This window comes from Aptenodytes forsteri, unplaced genomic scaffold, assembly GCF_000699145.1.
Source record: "Aptenodytes forsteri isolate BGI_AS27 unplaced genomic scaffold, ASM69914v1 Scaffold66, whole genome shotgun sequence".
In the NCBI taxonomy this organism is placed as follows: Eukaryota; Metazoa; Chordata; class Aves; order Sphenisciformes; family Spheniscidae; genus Aptenodytes; species Aptenodytes forsteri.
Window position 1 is genome coordinate 6,432,600 of NW_008795131.1, and position 22,567 is coordinate 6,455,166.

General features: G+C 41.1%; 1 protein-coding gene across 1 annotated transcript in view; it reads left to right on the forward strand.

Moving 5' to 3' along the window:
• Positions 1–22,567, forward strand: part of PITPNM3 (PITPNM family member 3) — a 144,197-nt gene that overhangs the window by 42,682 nt on the left and 78,948 nt on the right. Inside the window, exon 4 of the mRNA XM_019471787.1 lies at positions 11,456–11,563. Coding sequence (XP_019327332.1) covers positions 11,456–11,563 — 108 coding nt within the window. The remainder of the gene's footprint in view (positions 1–11,455; positions 11,564–22,567) is intronic.

The following is a 22,567-nucleotide window of genomic DNA, read 5'->3' on the forward strand; positions in this document are numbered from 1 at the left end:
ATTTCTAATGCTGTTTGCTGTCTCAGCTCTTCTGTGGCAGGATGATTTCCAAAGTTTGGAAGGAAGAGGGTGTGTATGTATAATATTTTACATATTATATTTTAAATATATTTGGGAGAAATGTCATGATACTCCTAGTTTTTGAGCACAGAATGCTGTGTATAAAGTATATTGATTTAGTATGTAATACAACTTTCATTAAATACTACTTAATTTTTTAATGTCGGGAACAGTCTACGTAGTCTGAAATGCTTCTAATGACAGTAGCTATCTTTTTTATAATTGTTACTTGAAATAGCAACCTCTGTGTATAGATAATGAATGACATCTGTTACTGAGTTGTTAATCCTCTAATAACAGACTTCTAGTGAGAGATAAGCAGTATATCACACATTAAATTATTATGTGGATCAAAATTAAATGTCTATTGGAGACATCTAGGCACAAATAGAATGAGAGATGGTGCTCTCTTCCCACTGGGTGTTCAATAAGAATAGGATACCTAAATTGTTCAAGCTGCATTGAAATCTTAAGCTTTAGTGAGTGGAAGAGTTGGAAATAGAAGAGAAGAATAGCCTCTGCTGATTTTCCTCTGTTGTCCCACAAGCGGGGTCCAGTACCCGGTGTGCAATAAGCCAATCTTACACACAGAGCCGAGATATTTATTTATCTCATGTTTGCGCAAAGATGGGTGCTAGGTGGTAATTCCACAAAGCTAGCACACCACACAAAAGAACTACAGCGTATTTATATTGTTACATGATTAGGAAAAACCCGCCTAAGGTCGTGCTCATTGGTTAGTTGTGTTCAAATTAGCCTTGCTTGCTATGTAAATTAGCACACATGCTCCTTGCAGGTGTGGGCAGCAAGTCTTTCCAGTCTTGAATTGAGTTGGTGGTTGCGATCTCCCCCTGCCGCCTTTACCTTTCCCCTAGTTACCGCAGTTTCTTGCTGACTTCTTGTTTCTTTGGCATCCATCTAGCCTCCGACGCCTTCTAGGGCGGGATGTTCCCCTTCTATCAGTCTTCTAGTTCTTCTTCAAGGGCATGGTCGTTTTAAGGCATGCATTGTTTATACAAGGTAATCAGGCTAGTACAATGAAGGCTACAGGCTAGGATGGGTATTAACCCAAACATATGGGTACACCTCCATGCTGCCTTTGTGCTTTTCAGTGGTCTCCTGCCATGTGCTTAAAACAGCTGTCTTGAGGGTTTCAGTGATGTTTCCAAATTCCATGTGAAGCTGGAATTGTAACTTTGCGTACCAACTCATGCTTCAAATTTTGTCTAAAAAGAGAACTAAAATGATGATGATTCAGACATTTTAGATGAGGTGGTTTCTTTGATGCAAAAAATGTTACGGGGTTCTGTCTTTGGGAGTATGATTGCTTACTGTGCTTGACGGAATATTCTTTTGAATTGTCAACATCCATTGTTCAAGAATGCTTTGAAGGTCAGTGTGATGACTGCATTTTTGGAATTGCTGAGGCATGGATCACAGACTAATGAGAACAAAAAATGCACTTGGAATTTGCTGAACGTAGTCTGTATTCAAGCTAAGTCATAGAGCAGACTTGAAAATAAATTTTGCAGGAGACTAAAATGTTGATAAACAGTGATTACCCACTGTACCAAGAGAGTTTGACACAAATATTTCCAAGTTTTGACTACTTCATAGTTAGCTTGCAAAAATGCTCTTTAAATCAAGTTTTTTTCAGATAGATTTCCAGAAGAAAAGTGGTATGGTGAAATGGACTCCTTCATTTCTACAGTAAGTGTCATTGGCCTATTAAGCAACCAAATATAATGTTGGTTATGTGGAGTATCTTATAATGATCATGTATAGCCTTTGGCCAGTACAAAAGCCTTATTGTACTTAACTCTTTGCAAATGCACAAGGGATGTCTTTTGCAGCCTTGTCTTTGTCACCTTTTGTTCTGAGTAGATGGGTGGAGACAGGCTGAAGAAATCAGCACAGAGTGGAATCATCTTACCCAGAGCCATAAACTGTATCGGTGGCTGAACTAGAGGAAAAAATGGTTCTGTTCCAGTAGTCTGTCTACAACTAAATTTACTTTCTAGAGAATGCAATGCATGTTTAAACGTGTTAAGTCAGTATCTTACTGCTGGTTGTTAGTTGTTCTGGAATGCTACAAGGAGATCCAGCTATGGTTGCAGCCTTGGGGTATTTCATTTGCCCTGGTCAGTACTACTTCATATGCAAAACAGGTTCACTAGGTGTTACAACATGAAAGTACTGTGTTTTTAATAAAGAAGTGAGGAGAAGAAACAGTTTAATTAATCAATCCATAGGGAAATTATCCCAGATCGTATTCATTCTGGCTATGTTTGGCATTTGATGTCAGCCTTTGCGGTCTCCGAATGGACACTTTGTCATCTGAGCAATTGGTCCTACTGCCATGCCTCCCTTTGTCATTACTCGAAGATAACATGTCCCACAGGAAGGGTGAAGCTGACTCTTCCCTCAGGAAGTGGACTTTGTGCTAGGGAGTGCACGGTGTATCCCCTTCCTCCATTACCCAAACTGTTGTTGTGATAGTCAAGCTCTCACTCTCTAGGCACTTCTAAAGTTGGTTTGGTAGCTGTTGGTCCCCTGTACCTCTTGCATAGGTAACTGGAACTCCTGATGTTCATGCGTTTTTGGCGGAGTGGATGGAAAAGGGTATTATTTTATGGGAAACTTCTATTTGAGATGGTTGGGATTTCAGTTTTTCTGTTCTTTATGCTGTGGGCTTTCTCTTAAGTTTAAATATGTAAGGAAGAAAAGGAAGAAAAAAAGAATCGAACAGTCCCGTGTTTTCATACTGGTGTCCATCACTGGCCTCACTGAAGCAAATGTGGAGGCTTTCTCAGCAGTGTGCTAGTCCTGACTCCCTTGCAAGTGTTTTGGTAAAGACAGTGAAGCAGGAGGTTGGTTTTGTTGTGTTTGTACAGCACCAAGGTGATGTCCTAGCCTAACTGCTCGATTATGTGTTTGTATCATCAGATCCCAGCCATTAGAACCTTGCATCTCTTATTAATGAATTTTGAAGGAAAAGTATAACCCAATTTTGAAAAGAGTGGAAGAAAGATGCCATTACTTTGTCTGTTCATAAGTTGATATCTGTGCTTGTTCTAATAGATTTTTAAGTTGGAAGAAGAGAATTCTGATACAAGCCTTTTGCTGTTTTTTGTGTGTATAGTTTTCAGTACCAGCTCTTAGAAAGATGGGGTGAGAGGTGGGAGTGAGCTGTCCATTCTAAGAGAGAGTCCTCGTGAGGCAGAAGTGAATATTACTAAATTGATGTTATCAACCTGCTTTCCAATCTGGCAGGGCTGCTCTCCAGCCTCTTGTCCCACAATTTGTATGTATAACCAGGATTAACCCTGTCCCAGGTGGAGAATCCAGCACTTGCTCTTGTTAAATTTCATACGGTTGGTGAGTGCCCAGCTCTCTAGTCTATCCACATCTCTCTGTAAGGCCTTTCTACCCTTGAGGGAGTCCATAGCTCCTCCTAATTTAGTATCATCTCCGCTTTCTCCCAAACAGCCTTTCAGGAATAATGAAGTGTTTAAATTTCAGGAAAATAAATGTGCACAAAAGCACAGATACCAGCAAAAGAGGCAGAAGGTGTTTCTACACTCAGAAGCTCTCTGGGTGATGAGGGAGCTTGTATCTTTGGTAGAGGAAAGCATATGTGTGGGCTAAAGTAATTGGCATTATCAGTGGATTAAACATAAACCAGAGAAACTGCAGGAGTTTGTGCTGGAGTGAGGAGAACCTGTCCAGGAGAGACACTGCAGCCTTCACCTCCTAGAAATGAAGTAGCTTGATACCCTTATTCTGTCTCCAGCATTACATTTCCTGTAATGTTTCTTACCTGTATTTCTCAACCATTCCCTGTTATTTATACAGAGTGCTTCATCAATGCTTGATATTCTTGCAGCTGAAAGGACTTTCTGCCCAGTGCAGCTGGAGTTGAGTACCATGGGAGAATTTGGAAGCTATTTGAGAATTTGAATTTATGGGAGAATTTGGAAGCTATCCCAGACTCTACATCTACCCATGTGTAATTTGCACTTCAGAGACAGCCTGAAGTAGGAGGCAGAGGGCACAGCCGTGGGCACAGTTAAAACTTAACATTAGTGAGCTGCTTTTGCATTCTGAAAAACAGCTGGGGTCAAACCCTAGTTCCTCAAAGAAATTTCTGGCTGACAGCCTTGTAAACAGAGGATGAAGCACCTGTGTTTGAGATGGAGCAGCTGTACATGTTTTGACTGTTGATTCATCTGCCCGGCTAGCTGCTTAATTTAGTGAAATCCATAGAGAAAGCGAGAAGTAATATTTTACTGTTTTCTTTTACCCAACTTTCCTTTGTTTCTTGCTTTCCATGTGGCATGTAGTAAGTTAGGCAGAAAGCTCTCGGTTCATAGCAGGACTGAGTTATGCTTCCATGTTGGAAACTTTAGGCTTATTAGATTTTTTGCCTTGGTGCTAGCGGATTTTCCTCAGGTAAATGATGATCACTAAAAATATTTTCTCTGTGTATCAAATGTCCTACCAATGTGAACTTCCAGCTGTGTGTGAACAAGGTAGGAAGCTTTTCAGAGTTTGACCAGGCAAGCGATGGAAGGAAAGATGCGGGGTCATCCTGTGTTTGCTGGCAAGGCACTGGAGGCAAGGAGAAACTGAATGGCTTTCCCAGGGTCAGGCAGGATCCCAGGTTCAGTGGCAGCCACAGAGACAGTCCAGGTCTTTTGAGTAAGAGTCAGCTGCCTTTAGATGTGCTAGCACCCTCTGTGTCCTTCAGACTTCGAGTGTATTCTTCTGCCATCACCTCAGCAGTGGAGGGGTGGGGATAAGCAAACACATGAGGAGAGGAGGGGGAATCTTTTGCTTAGGCACGTATAGTTGCATTCTTCTAAGACAAACTGCATTTCAGAAACACTGTGGCATGCTAAAAGTTTAAATGGGAACAAAAACTCAAGACCAAATTTGTATACTCAGAAGCCCTTTGCCTGTTAGCAGAGTTTTAAAGTGGAATGGCCCAGGGGGTAAGGGGCCAGCCCTTGCTCAAATTAGAGGGCTACTCTGATTTCACAGAGAACATGAAGACTACTCAAGGTAAATGTGAAGGCCTTTCAGCAGTACTTGTCTTTGTTCCTGCTGTTTGAAAGTATCTTTTACCCAAACCATCTGTGCTGTATTGAGCTCTTCAACACTGATCTTTATGTTTACAGTAAGCAGAGAAAAATCTCCCCTTTGTAAACAGTGTTATTCATATTAACATTCATTCTATTTAACTTTAAAAGTTTGTGGTTTTTTCCATCATCTCCTCAAAGCATTTAAATGGAAGATAAAAATCATCATCGATAATCACAAGAGACACAAGCTGATGATTCTTGCTGCAAAATGTTGGTGAGTTAGGCATAAGGGGTACTATATATTTATATCCTGAGTGTGAAAAACAATATATATCTTGCTCTGCTTGAAGACAAATTATACTTGAACAAAGAATTTCAGGTACATGTTCTTTTCCAAGTATAGCAACCTGTGGTAGTCATGGATACACTCAAGCTGTCCAACTGGTTTTCATCTACAGAAATGTTCGTTGCCCCCAGAGCAGCAGTAGTGGTCCATTCCCTCCCAAATACATTCCAAAACTGTTCACAGACCTGAACAGTTGTGCAGGAGCAACACTGAAGATTCTAGCTGGCTTTCTAACCTAATGCAGTTCAAAATCCATCTCAGTTACAGTACATATAAATCACTGTAGTTTGAGTAAAATCCAAATTTTTAAGCTTGATTTTTTTGTTAATGCAGAATTCCTTTCTTGTGGATGCATCTGTATTTTGTTTGATTTCTCTTGCTGAGTGACTTTTAGCTCTATCTTGTCTACAAACCTTCTCTGTAACCCTTTTAATAATTTGCTGTGACAACCTCTTACATAGTGTTGGTTTGACTGAACAGATTGCCTGAGACTTGTTTCTTTAACCAAAGGCACCTTAATAGTTTATGCTCCTAGTGAACATGCTAGAGTTAGAAATATTTCTGCTTTGAAATTTTTCATGCCGATATGAAAACTGGTTTAACAAAAAAGCAAGAGGAAATGCATTGAAGTCCCTGCTTGCCCTTCTAGCCTTGCCCTTCTCATAACTGCTCTGGAAGTTGGAAGTGGAGGCAGAAAAGAGAGACCACTGAGGCTGTGCTCAAGTTTTACTCCTCCTGCACGTGCTGGCAAAGCGTGCTGAATGTGTTAAATATCACAGTTTTTTCTCTGGTCTTTTCATGTTGATAGCCTTGTGGAGAATGTTAAGTCTTTTGGTTGTTGAAGTCTGATTTAACAGCCACTGAATTGGCATACATTTCCTAGCAATCAGGAAAGATATAGTACTGTAATACTCCTTTCTCAAGTTTCCCTGGGGTGGGTGGGCAGTGTAGTCCCTGATAGGTCTTCATCCAGGTCTGTATCTGCTCCTTCTGAACTGGAAGAAATGAACTGTTTTGTTGCTCTTCTAACAGTCCTGGGACTGAGAGTAAACTGGGTTTGATGAAAGAGTTGGAATTTTTAGGCTACACCATTCCCTCCCACATACATTCCAAAACTGTTCACAGACCTGAACAGTTGTGCAGGAGCAACACTGAAGACTCTAGAGCCTGCTTTAATCACATTTTAACCTACAGGAGATTTAAATGTTTGTTTCTGAAAACGTTACTCTTTGCTGAAAGAAAACAAGAGTTTCACACTTTCAAAGGTGACTGTTAGACTTGCTACCTACATACAGATCTTCCACCAGATTACAAATCCAACCAAAATACCCTTGAAAGTTCAACAGGACTGGTTGTGCCCGACTGCTGCATCTATGCAATAGGAAAGAGAATGCTGGTTCTTCTACAGAGAATTCACATAAACAGAGAGATCCCACAACCACAGAGATCCCACTAAAACCTGTAAGGCTTGTGCCCCTCCATGCATTCATCTTGCTCTTTGTCACTGGAAAAACATCATCACTTGTAGATGAAACATTGGCTTTCTTAAGTGAAGCTGTATGCAAAGCTTGAGAGTATTTGGGCCTTCCACTTCAAGCTTCTCATTTGCAAACTGAATGCACTTCCCAACTTCTTTGAAATCCATAGGTTCTACTATAATACAAAAAATAAGCAGTTTTAAAAGTACAGCTACATCTCAACATGTTGCTAACTAGTGATATTTGATGCAGAAAACTACCCTATCATTTAGCTGCAACATACCTCTCATCACAGAAGATGAAAGTTACAGCTGAATACATCTTCATAAAATGGTCAAAGTATGAAATTCCACTATTTAACTAGCATTTTTTCTCAGATTTGAAAAGCTGCTCAAAGAAGCCTGCACATTCCCATTTGGCCATTTTATCAGACTTCCAAAACAGACAGGCAAACAAGCAGAGGCTTGACATTTTTGTATGCAGTCTGGTAAGGAGATAGAATACCTTTTATTTGTAATATTATTTTTTTTTTCCTTTCATTGATGGTGCTTGCTTGAGGTCGAAAGTTATAACAAAATTCAGAGTTTTTTCCCCACTTTCCCTTCCTTCTGTGTACATTTACATGAATTTGCTTTGAAACGTTATTTCGAAAGGCAGAGATGCATGTTTATATCCTTTTGTGTAGTGGTCCACAAGTCATAAAATTGCTTTGAAAACTCACAGGTCCAGATACCCAGTTAAGACTAAACAGATACCTTGTTTACTCAATTATATGCATCGGTTTATTCCAGTTGAGAAACTGTCTTGCTGACTTAGGTGTACTACCACATGATTTTGGCTTTATTGTCTGGCTGTTTTTTGGGTTGCCGACAGACAGTATATACGGGCAGACATTTACAGAGTAGCCTACACATTTATCCTTGTTAGTCTGCTTTGAAACAACTGGGAACAGTGCAACTTGAAGACCTGCAGGCTCACCCAATTCAGAGTGCCAGCAGATGATGAGGTGAGACAAAGAGTGTTCAGAAGTGGTTAATGCTTGTGGGAGCAGTTGATACTGATGAACATCATAACTGTCCACCAGACCACAAGTGTTTGAATGTGGATATTCCGTAGTGTCGGGCAGTCACGCTAGGTTAGTTTTTCGTGCTTGTCCTTAAGGGTCTTCTTTCCTGTTGTTTAGTCTGGGGAAAGAGGCTTTCCAGTTTGGAAAGCATGCATGTATATTTATAGAGGAATTTCATGCCTGGATAGTTAAGAAGCTCTCTAAGTAGAGGGAGCAAAGTTGGTGAGGAACATAACTGTTTTCTTTAGACTGGGAGAGGAAAAGGGGTCCTAAAACTAATGGGAAGGCTGGGGGGTGATCCACAGCCTCCCTTCTGAATGGGCGCAGGGCCAGGGTCTGGAGTGTACTAGGCACTGGTGCCCGGGACTAAATACCATTGTATTCCAGACCACGTTTAATGTTTTCTGTCCAACTCAGAAAGCCAATAGAAATGAGAAGCAGAGTCTGACCTCCAATCTTATTTCACCTTTCTGCTAAACAGTGAGGCCATCTGGAATGCCTGGCTTGGTAAATGACATAACAGTGAAAGCGATAAGAAAGTACTAGATCTAAATGCTCAAACAATTTTGGAGCCCTATTTCTCTGCAACAGACAGTTCTTCAGCGTCCTCTTGATACAATTCCCAAGTGCTAAAGCCAGTATCAGGGCAGATCCTCACCCCAAAGCCAGCTGTTTAAAATACTGCTGAAAGGCTGTCCAGCCTCTTCCTGCTGCATGAGGCAGGTCTCTCGGGAGGCATGCTGCATGAAGAAGGCCAAAAGAGCTGCCTCCTGTGCATTGACATCCAGGAGCTCAATGGCCCAGTCTCGCCTTCCCTTATTTCACTTCATGGTAATAGTTAAAGCAGAAGGAGCTAGTCCCACAATGGACGAGCTGCCCCTGAGCTTTAGGCAAAGGTTTCAGTTGCTGACTTGGTCACAGGAGGAGCAGGATGTCCTTGGGGCAGCTCAGTCCATCTGTAGTGGCTGTGGCAGGGTGCCACCAAGCTGCCTTCACCCAACCCGTCAGGGTGCTCCAGAGCTACCCCATGGCTCGTTCCCTCCATCCTTGAAGAACTTCAAATAAATCAGCCTTTGTGAGAGAAAGTAACAAAAACCTGAGCAAAATGCTGTTCTACGTGGTTGATTTTCTTTGCCTCAGGGAGCAGCTGACATTGCATCAAGTCCAGTAGGGGCTTTGCTGGATCCAGCTTCTCTGATAAATCTGACAAATGACCTTTATTAGTGTTTATTTCTAAAAGGTAGGACATAGGGGGAGATAAGATATGGTGATGACTATGAAGTGATTTAAAAGCCTTTATACAGATCCACTTTCCTCCTCCCCAGTACCAAGATCTCTCTAAATGAGAGAGGTGCATATGAGAGAACATGAAAGAACATAAATTTTTAAATCACTTGGATGCCCCCTGCAAGGCCTGGTTACCAACAAACTCACGTTTCTGTTTTTGTTTGAAAATGTGGATCATTTTAGCCAGAAATGTTCTGCCCAAATTCTTCTGTGTTTACTCCCATAATAGAGCCCTTCTCTCTGCAAAAGGCAGTAAGAGAAGGCAGGGTTTGACCCATTCTCAGAATCTGCCTTAACAAGTAAAGAACCATGATTATTCATTGTACTTTTTTTTTCTGTGTACTCACCCTAGGTACAAAGACCATTCTGGGCTGTGTACAGCCAGGCTGAAATGCTTTTAGTAAATTTATTCAGAAAGGACTAATGTACCCTTCTTGCCAAACAGCTGTTAAATTGAAGGAAAATGTTTTTCTACAAATTCTAGGCCTGTTTGTTTTTGGGGTTTTTTTAAGAGAGAGAGAGAATATCTATGGTTTGTGTTTTGTGCTTTCAGCTTTTCCTGCCCCCCTCCCTGGATGGGATCCCAATAAAAGAGCTGGTTCTCTGTGCTGTGGGCTTGGTGCCATTCCATTATGTCTCTGTGTCCCTGGATGAAAATTTAAAGCTTTGTGGAGCACAGGTGGCTTTGATAAAAGGGAAAAAAACATGCTTGAAAAGCCTTAAAATGGTCTGTGTGTCCGTTCTTCCCCCTGCTCTGCCTTTTGAATGTTCTGAAGTCAGAATTTTAGGATACTGAAATCTACTGGCTAATACTGATGGTTTAATGCTGACTTTTACAGAGAGACTTTCACTTCAGGCCAGTCTAGAGTAGGAAAATACTACTTTGGATTACAGGTTAAAATTGTGATATATAGTAAACTTTAAAATGCTTTTAATTATAGACACATTTACAGCTCTCTTTTCAGGCTGAAATGAATGTTGAACTGCCAGTGTATGACTGATAAAAGCCCCAGTATGTTGTCTGAGGTTTCCCTTGCATCTTGGAAAGTGTTGTATTCGTGTTCTGAGCAGCTCATACAGTTTGTGAACTATTGTGGACTGTTTTGATTACTCTATAGTATAAGTATGTAATCAGTATGTATTATATAATTGTATCAGTGCTAGATAGTTACTAGTTCAACAGTATTATTACAGCATTTTCACACATATCACCCACAGAAAATCAGTTTTTTTTTGTTCACGTTGCTACTGGATTATGGAGGCAGGGTTAGTGGTGACTGAATTATATCTGTGGAAGTGTGGTGTTTGTATTCCTCTATCAGGTGGGAGGCTTTTAGAACAAAAAGGCCATTCGTTTTTCAAGCAGCTTACAGTGATACTGACAGTAGCAAGCTTTTGTCTTTTTCAGTGCATGTACTCTGAAGCACGTCTGCTCCATTCAGTCCCATAAGAAAGAGTATCCCTAGGCTTTCAGCCTACTAAATTACTTCCCAGGGCTGGGGTAAATATTAAATAAAAAATATTTACATGACTTCTGGTGAGAAAATAGTTTTAGTCTATTGTCAGCCTTCATGAAATGTCAATTTCACGAAAAAAAAAATTACAGGTTGGTGCTTTAATACTGAAAGTATTTTCAGTTTGTAGAAACTGAAGAATGAGAACCACGGATTGGGCAAAACTGGTAGGTTAAGTGAAGCTTTTGTTAGCTGTTAGGAAAAAAACACAGATGTGCATAATTATTTTAGGGGGGTTTGATCTTCGTTCTGCAATGCTTGCAGAACAAGTAAAAAAAATTACGAATTTTTTCCAAGAGGGGGGAAGAATTCTGGCTAATTCTGTTACTTGATATTAAACACTCAAAGTGATTTATTATAAGCTTTGTTTTTAAGTGACTGCTCAAGGTAAGAGCAAAAATTCAGGCAGTCCCCTCTTTTCCATGGTTTTCCTGCACACAATATATGAAGCATGTAGGTACGCTGTAGGGCATATCGGTAAGCGAGAAGCTTTCCTGGAGAGTCATGCACATAGGGACCATGATGAGTGTTTATTTCTCTCTCAATTACTAGTTCTCACCCTGTCTTTTTTCTCTTGTTTGTCACTGCAATTTATTGTGTTCTCCTTTTTCCTCCTACAGAAGAGATGGTGGAAGGAAAAAGTGCCATTCTCATAGGCATGAGCCAGTGGAACTCAAACGACCTTGTTGAGCAGATAGAAACAATTGGGAAACTGGAAGAAAATCAAGGTAATGTTTAGCTCGCCTTACATATTAATTTAAAGTTAACAAGAAAATATGACTACAGAAGCAATTAGTTGTCAGATATTATGTAAATACTCAACAGAAATATCATTTACAGTACCCATAGTTAAAAGCTTTACATAGACATGTAAGTAATATTTTAGTGCTGAGAAATTAATTGCAATGATCTCTTTCAGGAGGAAACTTCTTCTCTGGCAGGCCAGGTAATACAAATTTATTGACTTCAGTGGGAAGTCAATGTTGGACTCAGCTCAACAACTATGAGATAGATTACAAGACCACAACTTATGTTTTGCATGTTTCCTGTAATCAACATATATAAGAGACTTGTTGGTCATTGCCATTGGGTTATTTTGCTTCTTAAAGTCAGCAAATAATTATCTGGAATTTTCAAGGGGACACATACTTTCAGGAGTATTTGGGGCCCGTTTTAGGTAAACATTTAGGTAACTGTGCCACTGAAATGAGTGGGAAATGGGCACTGATACACCAGTAAGAATCCAGCACCTAGGACAAAAGCCTAAGCAGTCTTCCTTTAATTGTTACTTTGGCTCCTAAATTGCCTAGTCGTTTGAAAATTAAAATTACCTCAGTGACTCTGGGAGAGAGAAGGACCTAACTTCCTTACCCGTCGGTGGTATGGGGCTCATGTATAATGGTGCTTGTTAATTAATCTAGCTTTTTAAAGAATTTGATGGATTTGTCCATTTTAAGAGCCTTTTCAGGAGGCTTTTCTTTAAGGATTTGCTACATGTAGTCAATTCTGAAGATAGCTGTGAACAGGTTTATTTTAGTATACAGGTGTAGAAAAGTAATATTTATCTGAGTCACAAACTTCTTGATTACCTACCATGAGCATGATTTATTTAGATAGTATTTAAGTGACAGGTAGACACAATACACACAGTGTATTTACAATTGTTAAATAGGTAATTAGAGAAGAAAAAACTTTTCTGTTTTGCATTTACTCTTAATGATATCAAGGCCTCACTTATGTTGCTTGGTAACTTCATTTAGAGTCAGAGATTCAATGGCAATTTGTAAGAGATACTGTATGTGTTGTAAATATACCATTTTCTCTGCTACAAAGTAGCAAGAAAAATTAATACAGTATTGCATCGAATATGAGTTAGTCTTCTAAATGACTTGCCAAGAACCAGCTATCCTTGCATTCTTGCAGATATTATATTAGAAGAGGCTTTAGAGCCAGTGTACCTAACTCAAAGCATTTGATGAATTGGCCAATGTGTAAGATGCATCTACATTCCGAGATAGCTTCACGTATGCTGCAAGTGTACTGTGGCTTTTAGGTCACGGTTCATTGTGCTGATTTTGACCGTTCTTGAACAGAGATGTCAGGCAAGGACTGAAGTCGTTAAGAACTGGGCTAACACCAGTCTGAGCCAATATTACATGTACCATATCTCATTATGCCAGAATGTGATTTCAGTAACGCAAAAGAAAGAGTTCTGGCTGTAACGCACACTGCCAGTTAGAATCTATTTTCCCTGATGCACCCCTGCTAAATACATCAGCTTTCTAAATAGGCGAGGCAATTATGTGCATTTCCTTCTTTCCTCTGTCACCTTGTATTCTCAGATTTAGTCCTATTGATTAGCTACTTGTTGATATTTTTTTTAATTATTATTTTTTCTTTTTTGCCTTACCTGTACTCATCTGTATCTTATCTTCATAGAATTATCTGCCAGGTGCTGATAGGTCATATTGCAGTGGTGTTAGTGCAGATAATTGTGCAGTGCTTTTGTTATAGCTTAACAAGACTGAACAGTGTTATTGATTCAGCAATTTTAGAAAAGTCTGTGATTAGCAACCACCAGATGCAAATTATAAAGGCAAAGAGGGAAGGAGGACAATGTTTGAAGGAAGACTATGTTGTCTTCTGTGCCACAGTAGAAAGATATTTCAGCCTTAGCCCAATTGTTTATAGTAAAAAATTAAAAGTTCAGGTAAAGCTGGATTCTCTCTTTAAAAACATTATGTAGAAAAGAGGAAGATGTCCTATATGGCTTCTTTCCCAGGGTACTTCACTCATTCAGTGGAAAGATGTGAGGAGTATGGTCTGCTGGTTCAGGGAACCCCACCCCCCCAAGATGGATTTACTTATGGCTCTCAGAGAATGATGAGTTCATTGGCTTTGGTTGCAGAGAGCTTTGTTACAATTCAGTCAGTCTCTAGTGGTTTTGCTGGGTGCCTGTGCAGAGAGCAGAGCACTGGTTCTTTTTCATGGTTTAATAAATTGATTAATAAAGCACATAATTATGGGCTCTTTCAACAAATGAAGATGTATGAGAAGATGCAGTATGCTCTGGGCAGAGCTGAAGACCCACTGGATGCTACTTACTTAGGTAATGCCAGAATTCCAATGTGAGACAGACAAGGTCCTCAGGAACTTTGTAAATGGCAAGTATATAATTTAATTCAATCATTGATTCTTAGTAAGTGTGACTGAGAGCACTTGACCAGCACAACCTTTCTCATCAGAGGCAGAAATAAGTCTTTGGGGGAAAGTTGGCAGCAGCATTTAAATTTATTAAGTTTTCATTACAGAAAATAACACAAACAGCAATCAAGCTGAATTAAAAACTCATACAGCTGCATAAATTATGTTGATGCAGATGCCTTCCCTGTTGTGGAACAGAAGCATTTTCACACATCATAGTCATGCATTTAAATTCACTCCTGGTGCAAAGTATCTGTCCCTTATGTTAAGGAAAATTGCATGTACTGAGCACTAGGAACAAATTCAGCCTGTTGGATTTCAGTGCTTTACATTTCCTCCAGCTATCTTGAGTTCATATCCTTACTTTAAGTATATATTGTTAATGTTTGTAAGGTTGAAGTTGTTGTTGGTTTGTTTTTGTACTCTTGACACAGTGCAGTGAGAAAGTGAGGTGAAGAAGTCTTTGCACATACAGCAAAGACTATTTGCATACTTTTGAATTCAATATATGCTTTATATTTTGTTACTTGAGTTTCTTTGTAGCGGGAAATGAGGTTTCTGTACATTTTAACTGGCAAACTAGGCAAATACTTGCTGCAGAAAAAACATGTCATTCAATCCAAGCTAGTAATTGACATGTAAACTTAAACGTGTGTCAGCATTTCAAAGGGTGAAACCCTGGGGGAAAAAATGCCATAGCTGGAGTTGATGTTACCCGTGAGGTCAAAACATGTTTGTTTGAGACCAAACCTGCATGAGACTTAAAATAAGGTCACATGAATAGTAGGGTTGTCCTCTCTCCCTCAGTTGCCTGTCTCTTGTTATATTTGGCCTTTTTTAAAATGTGGACTTGAGAGCTGGAAAGTGTTATAAGAGTTTAACATACCATTTCTTTTTTCTTTTCTCTCACACACACAAATTAAAGTGTGAGGGAATCCAGAAACATCTAAAATGGATGAAGAACCGCAGAGCTCCATAGGGGAGATAAGTGCTTGCCATTGCAGTTGGAGATTAGCAGTGCTGCTATGATTCAGTCTCCATATACAGACAGCAGGCTTTACTGCTCTTAGCCCTTCATTTTGTCACCTCTTCCCCCCCCCCCCCCCCCCCCCCCCCCCCCCCCCCCCCCCCCCCCCCCCCCCCCCCCCCCCCCCCCCCCCCCCCCCCCCCCCCCCCCCCCCCCCCCCCCCCCCCCCCCCCCCCCCCCCCCCCCCCCCCCCCCCCCCCCCCCCCCCCCCCCCCCCCCCCCCCCCCCCCCCCCCCCCCCCCCCCCCCCCCCCCCCCCCCCCCCCCCCCCCCCCCCCCCCCCCCCCCCCCCCCCCCCCCCCCCCCCCCCCCCCCCCCCCCCCCCCCCCCCCCCCCCCCCCCCCATCTTATTTTTCCTTATTTTTCTAAAGAGTAGAAGAAACATGCCACTGTCAAGCAATGGGCAGTGTGGTTCAATGCCAATATATCTGGGCTTTGCCAGCTGACCAGCATCACACATCCATGAACATGAACCAGCTTTAATTACACTGAACTGCAGTGAGAAAAAGGTTGCGTTCTGCAGCTTTAGTAGATCAGATTGCCCTTCCTGGGTTGGTAACTTCCACGCTGGGGAATTTTATTCACCTCTGCCTTCCTAACTGGTGGGTAGAAGCCGCTGGCATTTTCTGGATCATTGCCACAGACAGGGCTGCTGTGCATAAATTTGTGCAAGCTACATTGCAACTTCAGGCCTCTTTTTTGGCATCATTTAACAAAACACACAAGTTTTATGATTTTTCTTGTGTTGAGTTTCTGCTTTTGTCTGTGGCTCTCTGGTTTTCTGCCTGTCCTCAGTGAGCCAACAACCATTGCTGGACAACTTGGATTTCTGGCCGTCTTACCAGAAATGCCAGAGAGGTTTCTTCTAGGCAAAGGTTGCTAGGCTTCGCTTTTCTTGTACTGCCTTCTTTCACTGAGAGATGACGTAGAAGGTGTCTGGAAAGGAGAAGGGTCTTCTGTACACCAGCTGTATATACCGCAAGTGTCTTGCAGCAGGGAAAAGAACAGAATTCCACCTATAGTTGACCTTGGTACAATTGTGGAAAAATTTCACAATGGCTAAGGTGCTTGCATAATGATCACACAAGCAGTTTTGCTAATCAACAAGGGTATGTATCCTTTTTGTGACTGCAGTAATGTTCCTTTCGCTACCAGCTGCTGTTTCTTGGTATAGTGAAATACTCCAACCAGGACTGACTGATCATGGCAGGATGGGAAAGGCAGCTGTGTTGAAATGGAGTGGTCTTTTTAGCATTTCCTGTTTACTGTTTGTTTTCTCCAAATTTGCTTTGGAGAAACAAAAAAAAAAAAGTGTTTTGTTCAAGCCTTTGAACGGTTTTAACATTGAGGTACTGCTGTCTCTCGTGCAGTCATTATCCCTACATGTTGCAGTTAATTGGTAGGGATTTTTGGTTTGCTGAGCTCTCTGCTACCCTCTGCTGATTGTGTCTCTTCCACAAGAAAAGCAAGCAAGAATAGCGTGAACATATAAAATTAAAAAATTGCTTTGCAGAAAAAAATTTGTCTGGAGATTGTGCTGAAGGTATTCAAACTCTCAGTTCATTAAGGACTGTGTTGTCTTGTTACTTGTGCTGCTACTCTCCATTCCTTTCTATTATTTCTTCCATGTGTTTTTTCTGTCAGTAGCATTTTTTAGCACAACTGGTTCCCTTTTGAACAAAAGGAGACTGACTTGCCTTTTGAGGGACATTGGACTCTCTTCCTCTTGCCCAGAGGCTTAATTTTTCATTGTCTGTTATTTAGCTCTGTGCTTTTTATAAAGCAAAAACAACCTTAGAAACCGTAAGAGCAGTGGATTTCCAAGATCGTTTGTAGCTTTTATGACACAAGTGAGTTTTGGGACTGTGTTGTCCCTTTGCTGCTGCGAAGCAGTTTGGATGTGAAAACAGTGTGCCTATTCAGTTGGCTGGCTGACATCGCAGATCTCACTTTCAGCCCTTCACTGAAGTGACAGGAGCCCAACACACCAGAAGGTCAGGACAGGCTATATTTCATTACAGTTGCCAAATATCCCAGAACTAAGTTTGCAAAGCCAAGATTTCAGAATTTAGCAAATGCCAAGCTTGAGATCTTAATGCAATCTTTATGGACCTCCTTTGACTATTTGCCCTGTCATACTACTTTTAATTACTCAGTAATGTGATAGGAATGCATTGTATGTGTAACAGCTTTGCTTACTGACCTTGACATGGGTAGAAAGAGAGCTGTTGTCCTTAGCGTTGGTGGGAGAGTTCCTGAAGGAAAGTTTGTCTGGCAGTGAGTGGAAAGTGCTTGTGCATCTTTCTTCTCTGTGAATAGCTTTTTCCTACGAAAGCTTCCCTTAGAAATTTAGAGAGATGTGGAAATGATCTCCAGAAAGATAGATGGATGTGTGAGTAGGAAGGTTGAAATGGCCTATTTTAGCTTATGTATTAAAATCACAATAGCAGGATATTTGCAGTAATGTGAATTTGTGGTGTAGTTGTGGGATAATAGGTAATTGTCATGTTCTTGTTTGGTCATTATTTCTTCTAAGGAAAAGAAATACATATCTTTGTAAGATGTGATAGAATTAGAGAACATCTGAAAATCGCTGTGTGCAATTTCTGATTCTTTTGACTGTCTGCTCTTGCACAACTCATGCTTCTCAGGAGCATGCAATTTCTGGCTTTCACCAGAAGATGTACTTAATATCTGAGGGCAAATACACTTGTGGATAAAGTTTGTATGCTCATTAAAATGGCAATAGGTGACTTTTCTTGTTCTGAACCTTCTCAAAGTTATATTGCGGTAAAGCTATGAAATTACTTAAGGCAAATAAGGGAACCTTGACCTCAGTACAAAAAGCAAAAATAAATCTGTCTGGCTTTGTCTCTCAAAAGACCGTGTTGTATGACAGGACGTATGTTGAGCTCCAGTGTTTTAAGTAACATGATCATTAAGAGCTCCTTTGGAAAGCAGTCAAGTTTTATTGCTCTTCTGGTGCATAAAGAATATATTGGAGATGCATGGAAGTGTCTGCTTGCTTATGCACATTTGCTGCAGGCTCTGATGAAAATGACTTTAATGTTTCCTCAAGCGGTTTATCCAGGTCTGGGGCCTGGCCAAGTGATACAGAGAACTGAGCATCTAGAACAACAGTTACAATTTTAGCTGCATGAATGCCAACCGTTATAACCATCTGAGGTCACTTTGTGACCTCTAAGAAACAAGTGGAGAAGCATTCTTATTGCCAACTGTTATACAGTATCATCCTGCAGATTTCTAGTCCAGAGACAAACCTAGCTACTCCGTTAAAGAGCCGAATTCTGTGCTTGGTTACTGCATGGAGTCTCAGTAAAGCGGCTGTGGTGTATATTATTGCACATAAGGCAAAACATAAAATTTGGCTCTTTATTGGTGAAACACTTGTGATCCTGAGAGGCATTATTTGTGATTACTTGCAGTAAAAGGAAAATGGATCACGACTGAATAATGGCTACTCTGTTGTTTTCTAACTGTAGAGTCAATGCTTGGCATACCTCACAAAATATTATTTTTATACTAGCAAGAATGTAGTAAGTGCTCTGTTGCCTTTTAAAATACTCTAACTGAAAAGTTGATGAAAATTAGAATGACTAACACTTACATCTTCTGGCAACTGATTTTGTGCGTGTGTGTTTTTAAGCAGTTCCTGCTTAAGTGCAGTGCTTTTAATCATGTATTACCTTCTGTTTGATTTGTTTCATTCTTGTTCAGGTGCCTAAAGCTCCTCTGCTTTAAGGTTGGTCCAACTTAAGTGAAATTAATGTGCCTACACTTGGTGCAGAGTAGATTTGTGTCCTAGGCAGGAGTTTGGTAGTCAAGACTTCTTCATTCTTTTCTTTCATCTCTTCTGACACTCTGGTCTTCATGCAGCTCATACTCAAACATATTGAGACATATACTTTATAGGGTTACCTACTATAGATCACATTTGAAAATGTGGGATTTTTTAACCTTTCTTCACCCCCAACTATAAGGATATGTTTTCTTCACCCCCAACTATGATGATATTTTTGTGTAAACTTATAACTTGCGTAGATTCATTTGGATATGCAGTGCTATTTAAGACCAAGGTGTCCTGGTAGCACAGAAGAACAATTGGAGCTGGTCCTGGAGGCTGGAATTTGGGCGTATGAATTCATTGTGAAGTGTACATCTCCTTATGATAAGATGGTCATATTATTGATGATTCTAGTGCAAGGGTACACCTAAGAGGACAGCAATCTCCTTTCAAGTAGGCCATATCTTTTGAATGATTTGGAGGACCTTTTTAATCTCAGTCATTTTTTTTGCATGTACAGAATTCAGAAGACCTTGGTATCTAGGATGACTGCTGCATCATGAAAAGACCACGGAGAATTAGAAGATTGTAGTCACACAATGTTTTGTTGATGAGTGTGTGAAGTGGTTGTCTGGCCCACTGAAGAGAGAAATTAACCAGGCTGTTATCCAGAGTACTCAAACAAGAGCTTCCAAGACTGAAGTGGAGTAGCATACTATATGAAAGGAAGCTCTACAGGGTCAGTTGGTCCATTGTGACAGGTGAAAACTGTTCCAAAGGGATGGGTGATAATAGCCTCCATTGCCCTCAGCCGGTTGAAGGGGATTTGGTTTCAGATCCCGGATTCCGAAATAACCATTATAAATTCATATGGGATATTTACAAATTTCACTGTTCTCTCTTGATTCATCATTCCACTCTTTGCTATGGAAAGGACATTTATATCTTAAAGACAGGATTTTTTTTTTGGTCCCACTAAGCCACTCTATCACCCCGCCTTCTCAGCAGAACAGGAGGAGAAAACACAATGAAAAGCTTGTGGGTTGAGATAAGGGCAGGGAGGTTACTTACCAATTACCATCACAGGCAAAACAGACTTGACTTGGGGAAATTAATTTAATTTATTACCAATTAATTGTAACAGAGTAGGCTAGTGAGAAATCAAACTAAAAACACCTTCCCCCCACTCTTCCCTTCTTCCCAGGCTTGACTTCATTCCCAGCTCTTCTCCCCCCTTCCCGAGCAATGCAAGGGGATGGGGAGCTGAGGTTGTGGTCAGTTCTTAACGCTTTGTCTCTGCTGCTCCTTCCTCCTCATGCTCTTCCCCTGTGCCAGCCTGGGGTCCATCCCATGGGATACAATCCTTCATAAACTTTTCCAGTGTGGGTTGTTCCCACAGGCTGCAGTTCCTCAAGATCTGCTCCAGCATGGGTCCTTTCCACAGGGTGCAGTCATTCAGGAAAGGACTGCTCCAGCGTGGGTCCCCCACGGGCCACAGGTCCTGCCAGAAAACCTGCTCCAGCATGGTTTTCTCTCTGTGGGCCACAGTTCCTGTCAGGAGCCTGCTCCAGTGTGGGCTCTGCTCAGCTTGCAGCTTCCTTCAGGGCACATCCACCTGCTCCAGCATGGGGTCCTCCATGGGCTGAAGGGTGGTTATCTGCTCCACTGTGGTCCTCCATGGGCTGTAGGGGGAGAACCTGTGTCACCATGGTCTCCTCCATGGGCCGCAGGGGAATCTCTGCTCCAGTGCCTGAAGCACCTCCTCCTCCTCCTCCTCCTTCTTCACTGACTTTGGTGTCTGCATAGTTGTTTCTCACATTTTCTCACTTCACTCTCTCACAGCTGTTGCACAGTGCGTTTTACCCCTTCTTAAATACGTTATCACAGAGGTGCTACCAGCGTTGCTGATGGGCTCAGCTTTGGGCAGCGGCAGGTCCGTCTTGGAGCTGGCTGGAGCTTGCTCTGTTGGACATGGGGGCAGCTTCCTTTGCCTTCTCACAGAAGCCACCCCTGTAGGCCCCCACTACCAAGACCTTGCTATGTAAACCCAATACAATTACTTAAGTTTTCTGTAAAACAGTTTAAATTCCAGTTCTACCAGATTTGTAGCAGGAGCTTGAACTTGGGCTTCTTTTAGAAGGGTTCCATAAACATTTGTCTGTTGGCTGTTTTGCAGTGAGTTTGTTTCTTTTGAAGTCTTTGTGAGGAAAAAAAAAAGTCACATTTCTGTGGATAGTTTTGGTTTTAAGACATTTGCATTTTCTGAAATGTAAACATTAAAAAAACCACAAATGCACACAAAAAAAAGTGAAACAGGCAAAACCCCAGTGAACCTTGACTGTTTCTTTGTTTTGAAACTTAATTTGTACAACAGGCTTAAGGCGGTCAGCATCCTTAAATTGGTAGGATTGGAATTGTCAATATGCTTCTCATGCCTGAAGCCAAGAAGACATTCTAAAATCTGCTGCATACCCTGGGCTTGCAACCTTATTTCTGCAATATGAAATTTTTTTTTAAAAGCTATAATTAATGGTATTTTTGTAGAATATAAAGTAAACAAGCAAGCAAATAACAATGTAATTTCAGTAATACAGCTTGCCACAAAGGATGACTATTGATTTAATACACCCTAATTAAATTTTAAGAGCCATTGGTCAGTTCTGTCAGCAGTATGCTACTATTTTACGCTGCAAATCCAGCTAATTGAATTAAAGTGCTTCAAATGAGGATGAATTCTCAGGTAGGCAATTGATGAAATGCAATTTCATTTTTAGTTGTTTAAAACATAACTGACTGTAAAATGCCTGTGAAATTCACTTTTCCTGTGCTTCATATGCCACACATACAGACTGATGGATTGCTTTACTGGTAACCAGCAAAATAGATGGACATGATCAGCTTTCACAACTGGAAATTTTCATATGAGGTGAGTGAAAGGCCTTTTTTGGTCCCATTGCACAAGACCAGGTTACTCCGATCTTTTCATCTTTTAATGCATTGATTGTCTGTCTGGAAAATAGGGCTGACAGTAATATTGCTCTCTTTCTGGGACACATTTGAATTGTTGATTTAGATTAAACTTTTAGTCTTCACACCCAGCCCATTACAAGATAGTCGTTTGGAGCTGGGAGGTGCTACTGTTGGGCAAGTTGTGTTAGGTCTGTGTATGGAAACCTGCAATTCCTGCCCTTTCTGCACCACCTAGGATTGAGCTGTGCAATTCCTACTGATTTTTTGAAAAGACAAATTCTGTGCTTTTCATCTTAAAACTTGCAAAGAATTGTTCCCCAAAGACTGTGGCTTATGAATGGTAGACCATAAAATTCTGTTGAATTCATAGAATCATAGAATCATTAAGGTTGGAAAAGACCTCTAAGATCATCGACTCCAACCGTCAGTGCAACACCACCATGCCCACTAAACCATGTCCCTAAGTGCCTCATCTACACGTCTTTTAAATACTTCCAGGGATGGTGACTCAACCACTTCCCTGGGCAGCCTGTTCCAATGTTTAACCACTCTTTCAGTAAAGAAATTTTTCCTCACATCCAATCTAAACCTCCCCTGGTGCAACTTGAGGCCATTTCCTCTCGTCCTATCACTAGTTACTTGGGAGAAGAGACCGGCGCCCACCTCACTACAACCTCCTTTCAGGTGGTTGTAGAGAGCGATGAGGTCTCCCCTCAGCCTCCTTTTC